At 47.6% G+C, this 13,405-nt stretch overlaps 1 protein-coding gene across 4 annotated transcripts in view; it reads left to right on the forward strand.

Moving 5' to 3' along the window:
• The window catches only part of tp63 (tumor protein p63), a gene marked incomplete at both ends in the record, with an annotated part of 38,953 nt that extends 28,244 nt beyond the window's left edge, over window positions 1-10,709 (forward strand). For 2 of the 4 annotated variants that reach the window (XM_084473359.1, XM_084473361.1), the window contains 10 exons: window positions 1,559-1,745; window positions 2,345-2,460; window positions 2,827-2,936; window positions 3,235-3,371; window positions 4,060-4,142; window positions 4,287-4,411; window positions 8,440-8,585; window positions 9,217-9,364; window positions 9,838-9,931; window positions 10,413-10,709. In XM_084473359.1, the coding sequence (XP_084329485.1) occupies window positions 1,559-1,745; window positions 2,345-2,460; window positions 2,827-2,936; window positions 3,235-3,371; window positions 4,060-4,142; window positions 4,287-4,411; window positions 8,440-8,585; window positions 9,217-9,364; window positions 9,838-9,931; window positions 10,413-10,709 (1,443 nt within the window). The remainder of the gene's footprint in view (window positions 1-1,558; window positions 1,746-2,344; window positions 2,461-2,826; window positions 2,937-3,234; window positions 3,372-4,059; window positions 4,143-4,286; window positions 4,412-8,439; window positions 8,586-9,216; window positions 9,365-9,837; window positions 9,932-10,412) is intronic. The other 2 variants (XM_084473360.1, XM_084473362.1) reach the window with 1 other exon arrangement.
• Window positions 10,710-13,405: the final 2,696 nt, after the last annotated feature.

Below are 13,405 nucleotides of genomic sequence, written 5' to 3' on the forward strand. Positions count from 1 at the left end.
TTCTCTCTCTCCCTCCCTCCCCCCAGGACAGGGCTGAGGAGGAGGAATGTATGTGGTATTGTTCTTGCAGCCCCAGGGAGGTTTTTGTCCGTGTACACAGAATACCTTTCTTCTCTTCCAACACACACACACACGCACGCACGCACGCACGCACGCACTCTCACACACACACACACACACACACACACACACACACACACACACACACACGCCATCCTTTACCTACACCTTCCAAACCACTGCCAAACCCCAAGACTCCATCCAAGAAACTTTTCCATCTGCTGTTTGCTCATCAAACTGCTTTGATTTAGATTTGATTTATATCTGCTCACCACTCCTTCACTCCAGTGGAAACAACGTTCTCTGGAGAACCGCTCCTATACTTTACACAGAACACCCCCCACGTTCCGTCCTGAAAGTAGAACCTAGATGTTCAAGAGTCGCCTGCTCTCGTTCCCCACCGCTGGACCCTCGTTTGTGACGTTGGAGCTCCAGAACCAGGGCGAGAAAGCCCGGTGGTTAGGGTGTTTGGCTCCCAGCCGTGGTGGGGGTGGGTTCGATTTGCCACGATGCCCACACCTATAGGCATCCATGAGCAAGACTTAAGACAATCCTACTCCTAACCGCGAAATGCTCCTGGATGACATCATGGATGAAAGCGTCCGCAGAATGGTGGTGAACTGGGGGTTGATCCAGGGTGGGCTGGAGGTGAGAGAGCGGCTGCTCTGAGCTTGGAGCCAGGCCCAGTTTAACTGCTCCTGCTGGGGCCCTCGCTCCTCCCTTTACGACCCTCCACGGAAGTCCTCCAGGCCCCAGGAAAACCCATTGAAGTGCTCCCAACACACTCACACATACGCATGCACACAGTGTGTGTGTGTGTGTGTGTGTGTGTGTGTGTGTGTGTGTGTGTGTGTGTGTGTGTGTGTGTGTGTGTGTGTGTGTGTGTGTGTGTGTGTGTGAGTGAGTGTGTGTTCATTAAAGCCATAATCACAGTCTTTTAACTCCTTCTCCTCGGGGTAAACCTTGCCTCGTCTCCAGGTGTTTCCACCATCCACTCACCCTCCTCCTCCGACCCGGTTCACATGCTCCACATCAATCCTTCTAGAGCTTTTATTTGAAATAAAACCACCAAACTGTTATTAAGGGTTATGGCACAAACAACCGTACGTGATTTTACTCTATAGGGGACGGATGGTGCGGAAGTGTACAGTCTCAAAGAGCTTAACAGGCCATGTGTTTATGACACGCCACTTACCCTAGCCCCCCAGAGGGCAAGAAAAAACTCACTTAAATAGCAAGGAAGAGATCTTGAGAAGGAACGCAGAGTGGGGGATCCCTCCTTCCTGGGGTGATCAAGAGTGCAGTGGGTGTCATAATTGACATAAATACATGCATACATACATACAGGCAAATCATTTTAAATTGGTGATGGGGTGTTGGGCTCCCCATGATGATCAAGGGTTCTGATGAGGAGTCAGACGTTGTGAGTACTCCTGGACTGACCTGTGTATCTCCCTCCTCCTCCTCCTCCTCCTCCTCCTACCCCATCCCACTGCAGTACTCGACGGAACTGAAGAAGCTGTACTGCCAGATCGCCAAGACCTGTCCGATCCAGATCAAGGTGCTCACCAACCCCCCCCAGGGGGCGGTGATCCGCGCCATGCCGGTCTACAAGAAGGCGGAGCACGTCACGGAGGTGGTGAAGCGCTGCCCCAACCACGAGCTCAGCCGCGAGTTCAACGACGGTAAGAATTACATTCTTATTGTAAAAGTACACAAAGAGTAAAATGATTATGTTTGGTACCTCAACAGCCACATAACAGCAAGAATACAATATAAAGTAAATAGATAGATGGGTAAAAAATAAAAATATGTAAAAATAAGTAACAAAAATGTAATGTGATCAAGTATAGAGGGTCTGTTAAAACACCCCGACGGACTCAGTTCTGTTGTTCTGCTCGTACGATGAGACGTAACAAGGAACCGAGACGGGTCGAGGGGCCGATACTCACCGGTCGACGGTAACCATAGATACTGGATGAACCCTAACCTTAACCCTAAACACCCACTAGGCACTAAGGGGCAGGTGGAGCATTCACAGACTCACCTATACCTTTGCATTGAAACCGCTAAAACTGATGGTGTCAATTCAGTTGAAATAAAATAGATTTAACTCTGTGCAGTCATGATGATATGTTACCTTTCTATTGAGTCATTAAGCAGCCGCTAGTTTTATCCAAAGCGACTCACAGTGGATTCAGAATCACATCATCAGGGAGAACTTCTCCACGTCTTGTGTACTGTCGGCCATTTTAACCCGTGGCCCCTCCCCTCGCGTCCCCAGGTCAGATAGCCCCGCCCAGTCACCTGATCCGGGTGGAGGGGAACAGCCACGCCCAGTACATGGAGGACTCCATCACGGGGCGCCAGAGCGTGCTGGTGCCCTACGAACCCCCGCAGGTGAGACCCTGAGAGACTGCGGGTTCGATGCCGCGTCACGACACTCTGACGTAATACATTTACATTTACATTTACATTGAGGGCATTCAGCAGACGTATTTATCCAAAGTGACTTACAAGAAGTACATTAGTCAGAAGAAACAACAATATATCGCTGCCGGTACAGTAAGGATGTTCTTAGAACCAAGTCCCAAGCACTAACAATCACTAGGTTAACCCATTCCCCGTACACAACAAAGATAGCTAGGATAAGATGCTACACAATGCTAAGTACTAGTGACTCTCAGCAGTCAGCTTCTAGTAGGTGTGGTTCACCCACCTTCAACCCTCCACCCCCATAACCCTGGCCGTCCGTCTTGTCTCCAGGTGGGCACCGAGTTCACCACCATCCTGTACAACTTCATGTGCAACTCCAGCTGTGTGGGCGGGATGAACCGAAGACCCATCCTCATCATCGTCACCCTGGAGACCAGAGAGTAAGAGGAGCCTGCTGCAGTGCTTAGTCTCTCTATCGCTCTCTCTCTCCTGTCTCTGGCCTTCTCTCTCTCTCTCTCTCTCTCTCTCTCTCTCTCTCTCTCTCTCTCTCTCTCTCTCTCTCTCTCTCTCTCTCTCTCTCTCTCTCTCTGTCCCTCTGTGTGTCTCTCTCTCCCTCTCTCGCCCCCTCTCCCCTTCATCTGTGTCCTATCGCTGCCACTTTATCACTTTCTAACCACAGTGTCTCCCTCCCTCCTCCCCCTGGTCTCCCTCGCCTCCTACCCCCCCCCTCCCCTCCAGCGGTCAGGTGTTGGGCCGCCGGTGCTTCGAGGCAAGGATCTGCGCGTGTCCGGGCCGCGACCGCAAGGCGGACGAGGATAGCATCCGTAAGCAGCAGGTGACGGACGTCACAAAGAGCAGTGACGGTACGAAACGCCGTAAGTAGCGCTGGGGGCTGCGGTGGAGGGGCCGGGACCACGCTTTCCTCACTGCTCTGCTGCCAACGGCGGCCAGCTCGCACACAGCCGCTTAGCGCCACGCACGCGCTTCTTAGCACTCTGATCATGCGCTAAGAAGGCTGGTAGCAGGCACACAGACGTTGAAGAAGGCTAAGATGCCCACAAGCACTTTGCACAATATACACACTAAGAAGGCACAGGCTCGCTGACTAGTGGTACCCCATGACGACGCTGCGCACATGCTAACACCCACACGCTGACACAGGCTAGGCTAACACATGGACGCATGCCACGTACGCTAACACTCACACACACGCGCTAACGCTGCACACATGCTAATGCATGCTTACAGACATGATCAGTCACACAGCATGCTTGCTCTACAGCGGTGGAAACTCCAGGTTCAGAAAGTAAAAGTCTCCCCCAGGGTATGATGTCAACTATACTAATGCTAAAGTGCTACTCAGCTAATGCTAATTAGCCCCAACCAATGACTTTCAAGAGAGAGAAACCAAGGGGCCTTTTACCTTGTGAACCTGGAACATTCCGCCACGTCCTCCCGCTCCTTCCTGTCCTGCCTGCTTGGTGGCCATCTCGCTTCATTCTGCTGAGGCCAATGCGACGCCGTGCGCCCGTGACCTCTGACCTCTGGTCCTCTGTACCTCAGCCTTCCGCCAGGTCTCCCATGGCCTCCAGATGTCGTCCATGAAGAAACGACGGTCCACAGACGAGGAGGTCTTCTGTTTGCCCGTGAGTCCCTCCTCTCACTTCCTGTCTTCCTCCACACTTCCTGCCTGTCCGTCTCTGATTGGGTGAATCCCAAGCCAGGTGACACGGGGCAAGCGAGCTCCGGTCTGACTGCCCTGTCCCTCTCTCTCTCTCTCTCTCTCTCAGATCAAGGGCAGAGAGATCTACGAGATCCTGGTGAAGATCAAGGAGTCTCTGGAGCTCATGCAGTTTCTGCCCCAGCACACCATCGAGTCGTACCGCCAACAGCAGCAGAACCTCCTGCAGAAACAGTGAGTACCACACAACGGTACTACCACAGAGTAGAACCCCAACCGTTTACTACCGCAGTACTGAGTAGAACCACACCGGTACGACCACAGAGTAGAACCACACGTTCTACTGCAGTACTGAGTAGAACCACACCAGTACTACCACAGAGTAGAACCACACGTTCTACTGCAGTACTGAGTAGAACCACACCGGTACTATCACAGAGTAGAACCACACGTTCTACTGCAGTACTGAGTAGAACCACACCGGTACTATCACAGAGTAGAACCAAACCACAGAGAAGTACCACAACCACAGTACTGACTGACTGAGTTCTACTGTAGTACTACTGACTGAGTTCTTATGTAGTACTGACTGAGTTCTACCACAGTACTGACTGAGTTCTACCACAGTACCTGCAGAGACCATATTATAGAGTTCTAGCATACTTTAGTTCTCTGTATTACGAGTTCCACCCTATTACCTCAGCCAGTGTTACTAGAGTACAGAACTCTCCCCTAGTCGCACCTCTTTGGGCATGTTATTGTTTAATTGAACCGTAACAAATGTGCAGCCGTGCTAACAAGGTGTGATCTTGATTCCTGTTGTCTTGCACTCCCTCCTCCTCCTCCCCTGGTGGCGTTTGGAGTGGAGCAGCTCTGTATCGGTGTGTTTGTAGTGTGTGTGTGTGTGTGTAGTGTTTGTCTGTAGCATGTGTGTTTGTTGCATGTATCTGTGGGGGTGTGCTTTTAGCTTGTTTGACACGTGTGTTTGTAGTGTGTGTGTCTGTAGTGTGTGTTTGTAGCGTGCATTTGCACCATGTGTTCGCGGTGTGTTGTTAGCGTGTGACTACGGCGCGTTTGTGATCGGCGTGTGTTTGTAGCGCGTGTGTTTCTTAGCGTGTGTTCTGAGGGTGTGTTCTTAAGCATGTGTTCTTAAGTGTGTGTTCTTAGCGTGCTCGCTTGTCGCGTTCGCTCCACCGCCCGCCTGGCTTTTGATCCACTCTCCCGGAGACCTCGGCGGTGTTGTGTGTTGTGTTGTTCAGCGACATGAGAAGCGAGGCGAGGCCGTTATTCTGTGAGAGCGCAGGCAGAGGGAACATGGCCTCGGGCAGAGCGCTCCTCCTCCTCCTCCTCACCGGAGCTCCGCCAACACACATGAATCGTGACAAATGTGCAGAGCTGCGCTTTGTTCCGCAGACGCTTCCAGAGAGACGGGTTCACGCCTCTGGGTGTTCTGCCAGATTTTGCACAACAGCATAATTCCAGGAGGGGGGGAAAAAAAACAAACCTTTTGGTTGAACCTCAGCCATTGGCTCAGGCGTGATTAAAATTGACTCACCTGGTTAGCGCGGCCCCGCCTGTGTGCGCGGCGCGGTGGGGAAAGGGCAGGCGATGGGTTAATTATAGTCGGATGGCTCTAATCACTGCTTACGCTATCAGTTAAATTGCAGCTGGCATGTGGCGCTACCCTGACATAAAACCCGTAAATAATGGAACTAGCCACGGGCTTCTTAACCAACGGAAGAATTAAAAGGTGACCTTTTTATAACGTGTTATATAAACCGGCAGTTATCAAACACAAGCACTAGGGGGCGTGAAAACACAGCTTAGAGACCTCTGCAATTCTAAAGAGCTTGTTATTTTTCCTTTCTGCTTTTTTCAACGTTTTTTTTCTCTCCATCTTTGTGACATTTTTTTTTTACCTTGACTAACCTTCTAAATACTGAAACTAATACTCATACTTGTCTCCTCTAAGTGTGGGAAGTCTATCCACACGTTACTGTCTCTCTCTGGGAGTGATTCCTGCATTTCTGAGCATCTGACTCGCATGCCCTTGTGAAACTGGGACACCTGCTGGAGAGAAATGGAAGTGCATGAAAAGAATCGAAGAAGCATCGAGTGCTCTCGGCGCCATTACAACGGTGTGATTAAAGACTTTTCCTTTTCTAACAGAGTATGACCACTCCTTTGTTTCCCTCACTCGCCCTGTCTCTATCGCCGTGGTAACTAATCTCTGGGCGTGGTCTTACTCCTCCTCCTGCTCCTCCTCCTCTCCTCAGCCTGCTGTCTGCCAGGCTGGGCAGCCAGCTCCTCCAGCCGGCAGGAGAACAGAGGAGGCGCTGCAGCTCCTCCTGAACCTCTCTCCCTACATTCCTTCCTCCACCTCTTCCTCCTTCTGCTCCTCCAGTCTGCTCCTCTTCCTCCTCCCGCCTCCTGGACTCCTCCTCGTCGTTTCTCCTCCTGCAGGCTCCTCAGGGTCTCACAAACCGTTTCTGATCCTACAACTCCTCGTCTTTTCAGCTCCTCATAGTTTCTATTCTTCCTCCTCCTTCTCCTCATCTCCTCCTCTTCCTCCATCCCTCCTCCTCCTCTTCCTCTTCCTCTTCCGGTCTGATCTCCTTCTCCTTGTTACTGTGATCTGGGACTGTTTTTCAAAGTAAAAGTCCCCCCAGTGGACTCCATGCACTGACTGAGCCAGCAAAGGGGATAGGATAAAGACAAGGCCATATGTTTAATTTAGGCTTGGCTGTTTTAGCATGTTTAATTATTTGATTGCAATTTTTTTTGTTCCAAAGAGCACATCTTGAAACCTCTATTCATTGTAGCAAACCGTAACAAAATCTCCATTGTGTCATTCTGTTTATTTCCCTGGTGTCAAGTTAACGCCATTGCATCCAGCACGTAGCATATGTAGCGGATGTAGCATATGTAGCGGATGTAGCATATGTAGCAAACCGTTTACTCTGTGACAAGAAACCTTTGAAATGTCCTCCACCTCTTTGGTGCTGGAGGTCTGGAACCAAGCTGTAGTTTTACTGTAGTTCTTCTTTACAATTAGACTTGACTACTACTTTTTAGTGTAATTCTAGTGTATTTCTATTGTAGATTTTATTGTAGTTCTTCTATATAGTTTTTTACTGTAGTTCTTGTGCAGTTTTACTGTAGTTCTGCTGTAGTTTTACTGTAGTTCATTTATATAGTTTAATTCTACTTCAAATCTAATTCTACTGTAGTTCTTCTATATAGTTTAATTATACTTCTACTGTAGTTATACTTGAGTTTTATTGTTATATTCTAGTTTTACTGTATTATCACTAGTGCTAACATAGTTTTACAGTAGTTTTACTGTCATTCTACCATAGTTTTACTGTGGTGCTATCTTAGTTTTACAGTAGGGTTAGGGCTAGGGTTAGGGCTACTGTGGTACTACAGTAGTTTTACTGTCTTTCTACTGTAGTTTTACTGTGGTGCTATCTTAGTTTTACTGTGGTAATTCAGGTGAACATGGTTCACCTTTGCTTTGTGAGTGGAGCTGGACTCAACAGGACGTTTGCTGTTTTAATTTTCAGGGTTGTTTGTTTGAAAGACTTTATTGAGACTTTATTATGCAGATTCTATGGAGAACGTTGCTCGATGCTGGTCATGGTTTATAAAGTCCCTGCGGGACTTTAAGATGTTTTTTTAATATTTTGTTTGTGAGTTTTATTTCTGTCTGGTAAATATCTTTCAGAGACTCTTCTGTTTGAAACAGAGGCATGTGTTAGCTTGTTGGCAGTATTGCACTATTGTTGGTTTATTAATAAATGTTCTCTTTTCTGCTTTACCAATCTCAGTTTCCCTTTCCTGTCTCAAAGTACACTCAAAAATATTAACCGCTTTTAACTTTTTGTACATAAATAAATCATCAATGGACTTCAATATTTAAGACATATCTTACAATAACTCAAATAATTGTTACTACATTCTTAAGTTCAACTATTATCCTATCCATTTAGTACAGGATTATTAATATTTATGTTATTCTCTGGCCATCTGCACACCAACAGACCTCCACTTGTTCTTCAATAATATACACTTCTATTATATTAAAACAACGTTCTACGTTCTCCCATCTGTACCCGGACGGTCAGTCCGTACGGGGATGTCCAGGTGATGAGGGCCACGTGGTTCTTATGAGAAATAAACCAGATAAAGTAGCAACGTAGCCTTGGTTTATACAAAGGTCATCCACAGGAAGTGACTAACAGGAAGTGTGTCCCTCCCAGGCCCTCCATGACACCCCAGCAGTCGTATGGGTCCCAATCCCCCCCCCACGGCAAGGTGAACAAGCTGCCCTCCGTCAGCCAGCTGATCAACCCCCAGCAGCGCAACACCATCACCCCCTCCGGCATGGGCTCCGGCCTCACCGACAGTAAGTCTCTGAACCACCCGTCTCTCTCTCCTGCCCCACTTGTCTCTCTCTCCTGTGCTACCCGTCTCTCTGTCCTGTGCTACTTGTCTCTCTCCTGTGCTACCTGTCTCTCTCTCCTGCCCCACCAGTCTCTCTCTCCAGTGCTACTTGTCTCTCTCTCCTGCCCCACCAGTCTCTCTCTCCTGTGCTACTTGTCTCTCTCTCCTCCACCACCTCGTCGAAGGACGAAGGGGGGGGGTGCTATAAGGGGGAGAGGGGACGCCCTGGAGGATAAGCTCCTCCCACTGTCTGTCCAGGACCGCCCCCAAAAACCATGACCACACCCACCCTCATCTCATCTCCTCGTCTCCACTCTCTTATTTTGCATACAGTCTGTATAAAGGTAGTTTATAACCATAGTTTATACACACAACGAAGATTTACCTTCAAATCAACGTTTGAGGACAAGCAGGCCCGCAGGTCGACTGCAGTGACGAGGGGAATCGACCCCGCAACCTTTGGACCGCCCCTAGCCACTGCAGTACCCTGCCCCCCCGCATCAGGCTCCCTGTGACCCCCCCCCACCCCCACCTGCTCATATCCCATAATACCTAGAGAGACACTGACGGGGGCGCTGCTTGTGTTTCCATAGTGACGCCCATGATGGGCACCCACCTGCCCATGAGTGGGGACCTGAGCTCGCTCAGCCCCTCCCACGGCCTGCAGCCCCAGCTGCCCATGGTCCCGTCCTCCCACTGCACCCCCCCCCCACCGTACCCCATGGACAGCAGCATCGCCAGGTACCCGCCACCTCAGGACCCGCCTCCTCAGGACCCGCCTCCGCAGGCTCCGGGAGGGAGGGAGGGAGGGAGGGTTTATAAAGTCATGGATAAACGATGATGATGATCTAGTATATCCTGTTCAAAGAGGTCTTTGGATAGAGCTCTTTTTCGACGGTGATCCGGTCGTGTTCGTAGCACTGTGCTTTCTGATATTATGACATGGATATTGTGGGATGAAAGTGACTTATAATACAACGCTATTTAACCTCTAAATTTGAATTTATAAGGATATGAAGGTGCTTGTCTCGTGTGTTTCAACGTTGAGCAAATGTCTACATTATAGTGAAATTGAATGATGTATATTTATCACACGTGCACGGGGGATTTACATCAGACAGCTGATATTGTTACTTACCCCCCTCTCTCTCTCTCCCTCTCCCTTTCTCCTCTCTCTCTCCCTCTCCTCTCTCTATGTCTCTCTCTCTCTCCAGCTTCCTCCTGCGTCTGGGCTGTTCAGGCTGCCTGGACTACTTCTCAGCTCAGGGCCTGACCAACATCTACCAGATCGAGAACTACAACATGGAGGTGAGCCTGAGCCTGCCCTGTGGGTGGGGCTGTCTGTGTGTGTGCGTGTGTGTGTATACAGTATGCACTGTATGTATTTATATCAATATAATTTGTACGTAGTCAGATAGACTGACTTGGTTGTGGCACTGAGATAAATTGATTAGTAGTATGGGTTGATTAGATAGATGGATTGAATGTATTATTATCGACGGATCAATAGAACTCATAGCTCATGTGTCCACTCATGTGTCCATGAATGAATCGATTGACCCAATAGATCAAAATTTATATTGATCGCCCAATCAACAGATCAATAACTGATCAATAACTGTGATCCTATGCGCTTCCTTTAGGATATACAGTATATATATTGATCGATTGATCAACTGATCAATAGATTGCTAACGGTGTCCACTCGTGTCTCCTTTAGGACGCACAGAGTGTATATTGATCGCCAGACCAATCGATTGCTAACGGTGTCCGTGGCGTGTCCCCCCAGGACCTCTCCAGACTGAAGATCCCCCCAGACTACCAGCACCTCATCTGGAAGGGCATCATGGAGCACCGGCAGAACATGGACTTCTCCCCGCCGCCCCACATCCTGCGGAGCTCCACCGGGGCGTCTACGGTCAGCCTGGGCGCCTCTGAGGCGCGCGGCGAGCGCGTCATCGACGCCGTGCGCTTCACGCTGCGCCAGACCATCTCCTTCCCGCCGCGGGACGAGTGGTCCGACTTCTCCTTCGACCTCGACTCGCGCCGCAACAAGCAGCAGCGCATCAAGGAGGAGGGGGAATGAACGGACCATTTGTTTACACCCACCCGCCGACCCTTGACCCCCCCTGACCCCTGACCACCCCCTGACCCCTGACCCCCGCCGACCCCCGACCCCCCCCCGGGGGCCGCCATTTCAGTTCAACACACTGAAACATTTCAATTGAAATCTCCGGTGATTTCGCCGTTGGACGCGGAGAGCCGAATACTTTATTTTAAAAAAGGTACAGATCAAAAGTGCACTTAAGGTCTTGAGTGTGGGGGCTCGGCTGGTCGTCTGGAGAGACGTGCATTCGAGTCCCGCGTGCATTTGCTTAAGGGTTCGCCTCGCTCGAGAGAGAGAGCACTTAGGGAATGCCGCAAAGGTTTTTATATCGTTTTTGTTGTCGTCTTGGTTTTTTTTAAATATATGAGTCAAATATGGTCATAATCCTTTCCAATGTAACGCAGGACCGCGTGTGGACCTTGCGTGTGAGGGGCTTCTGGGTCGTGGGGTATTGTAGTCTCTGTTAGAGCCTTCCCAGGGTAAAGGTTTCACCCTCTGACCGCCTGGAGGTCGGACTGTAAACATTTCAAGAGTCTTCTCACCAAAGTGTTATGATGATGTGGTCCGTTGATCAGAGCACCTCCTGCTGCTCGCGCTTCTGCTGTTAGCCTCGCGCTCGCTTCTCTTTGTTTCTGTCACAGCTACGTGCTACATGCTACGTGCTATGAGCTACAAGCTACGTGCTAGGAGCTACGTGTGTGTGTGGGATTCCCAAGTATTGTGGTTCAGGATCCATCCTTTCTCCTATATCCTTCTTGTCAGTGTTGCAGGTGTACTGAACTGATGTCTGTGTTTCCATCGATCAAATGGTGCCTGGCATCGTTATTTGTTTACTTTGTTTTTAAGGACCGTATAGTTTTGGTAAAGGTTTATGTTTGATAGTTAGCCAAAACATTTGATATCATGTATATACATTTGTATAGCTATTTTCTTGAACAAACCTAAAGAAAATACTTGATAAGCCCAATGCCATATGGATGTGAATATAGCCGTACCATCGGAACTAATGTTTGTATTAATTGACAGTTATACATATGTACCCTTTACTAGCATGATGTGCCAAGTAGCATTGTTAAAGCCGTAGAAAGCATCTGCCATTTCATATTTTTGTACAATATATTGTAAATATGTTGCAAGTGGGCTTTTGAGATATAAATCCAAAATAAATATACATACTAAATGCATTTCATGTTTATGGATATGTTTCATTGTTTTCATTCAGATGAATGAATTCACTATTCACAATATTTTTTTCCATGAAAACAAAAGGGGTAACACTGTCGCTTTTTATCGGTTGTCGTCAAAGAAAACATAAGGGGTAACACTGTAGTTTTTTTATCGCTCATCGTCAAATAAAAAGTAAGGGGTAACACTGTCATTTGTTATCGGTCATCATAAAATAAAACATAAGGGGTAACAACGTTGTTTCTTGTCTTTCGTTGTCAATTAAAACATAACTGACGCTTTTTATTGGTCGTTGTCAATTAAAACGTAAGGGGTAACACTGTCGCTTTTTGTCGCTCGTTGTCAAAAAAAAACGTAAGTAACACTTGTTTTTTTTATCTGTCGTCAATTAAAACATAAGGGGTAACACTGTCGCTTTTTATCACTCGTCAAAAAAAACGTAAGGGGTAACACTCGTTTTTTATCGCTCGTCAAAAAAAATGTAAGGGGTAACACTGTCGTTTTTTATCTTTCGTTGTCAATTAAAACGTAAGGGGTAACACTGTCGCTTTTTTATCGGTTGTCAGCAAAAAAAACATTATCGTCGTCAGCAAAAAAAACATAAGGGGTGTCGCTTTTATCGCTCGTCATGAAAAAAACATGAAGGGTAACACTTGTTTTTTATCGGTCGTCGTCAAATAAAAGGTAAGTGGTAACACTCACTTTTTATCAGTCGTTGTCAAACAAATCATAAGGGGTAACACTCGCTTTTTATCGCTCGTTGTCAAAAAAAACATAAGGGGTAACACTGTCGCTTTTTATCGCTCGTCATGAAAAAAACATGAAGGGTAACACTGTTGTTTTTTATCGGTCGTCGTCAAATAAAAGGTAAGTGGTAACACTCGCTTTTTATCAGTCGTTGTCAAATAAATCATAAGGGGTAACACTCGCTTTTTATCGCTCGTTGTCAAAAAAAACGTAAGGGGTAACACTCGCTTTTTATCGCTTGTCAAAAAAAATGTAAGGGGTAACACTGTCATTTTTTATCTGTCGTCAATTAAAACGTAAGGGGTAACACTGTTGCTTTTTATCGGTTGTCAGCAAAAAAAACATCGTCGTCAGCAAAAAAAACATAAGACACTGTCGCTTTTTATCGCTCATCATGAAAAAAACATGAAGGGAAACACCTCGTCAAATAAAAGGTAAGTGGTAACACTGTCGCTTTTTATCGGTCGTCGTCAAATAAATCATAAGGGGTAACACTGTCGCTTTTTATCGCTCGTTGTCAAAAAAAACGTAAGGGGTAACACTGTCGTTTTTTATCTGTCATTGTCAATTAAAACATAAGGGGTAACACTGTTGTTTTTTATCTGTCGTTGTCAAATAAATCATAAGGGGTAACACTGTCGCTTTTTATCGGTCGTCAGCAAAAAAAACAAGGGGTGTCACTTTTTATCGCTCGTCATGAAAAAAACATGAAGGGTAACACTGTTGTTTTTTATCGGTCGTCG

Source organism: Micromesistius poutassou (genome assembly GCF_964030765.1).
Source record: "Micromesistius poutassou genome assembly, chromosome: 9".
Classification (NCBI taxonomy): Eukaryota; Metazoa; Chordata; class Actinopteri; order Gadiformes; family Gadidae; genus Micromesistius; species Micromesistius poutassou.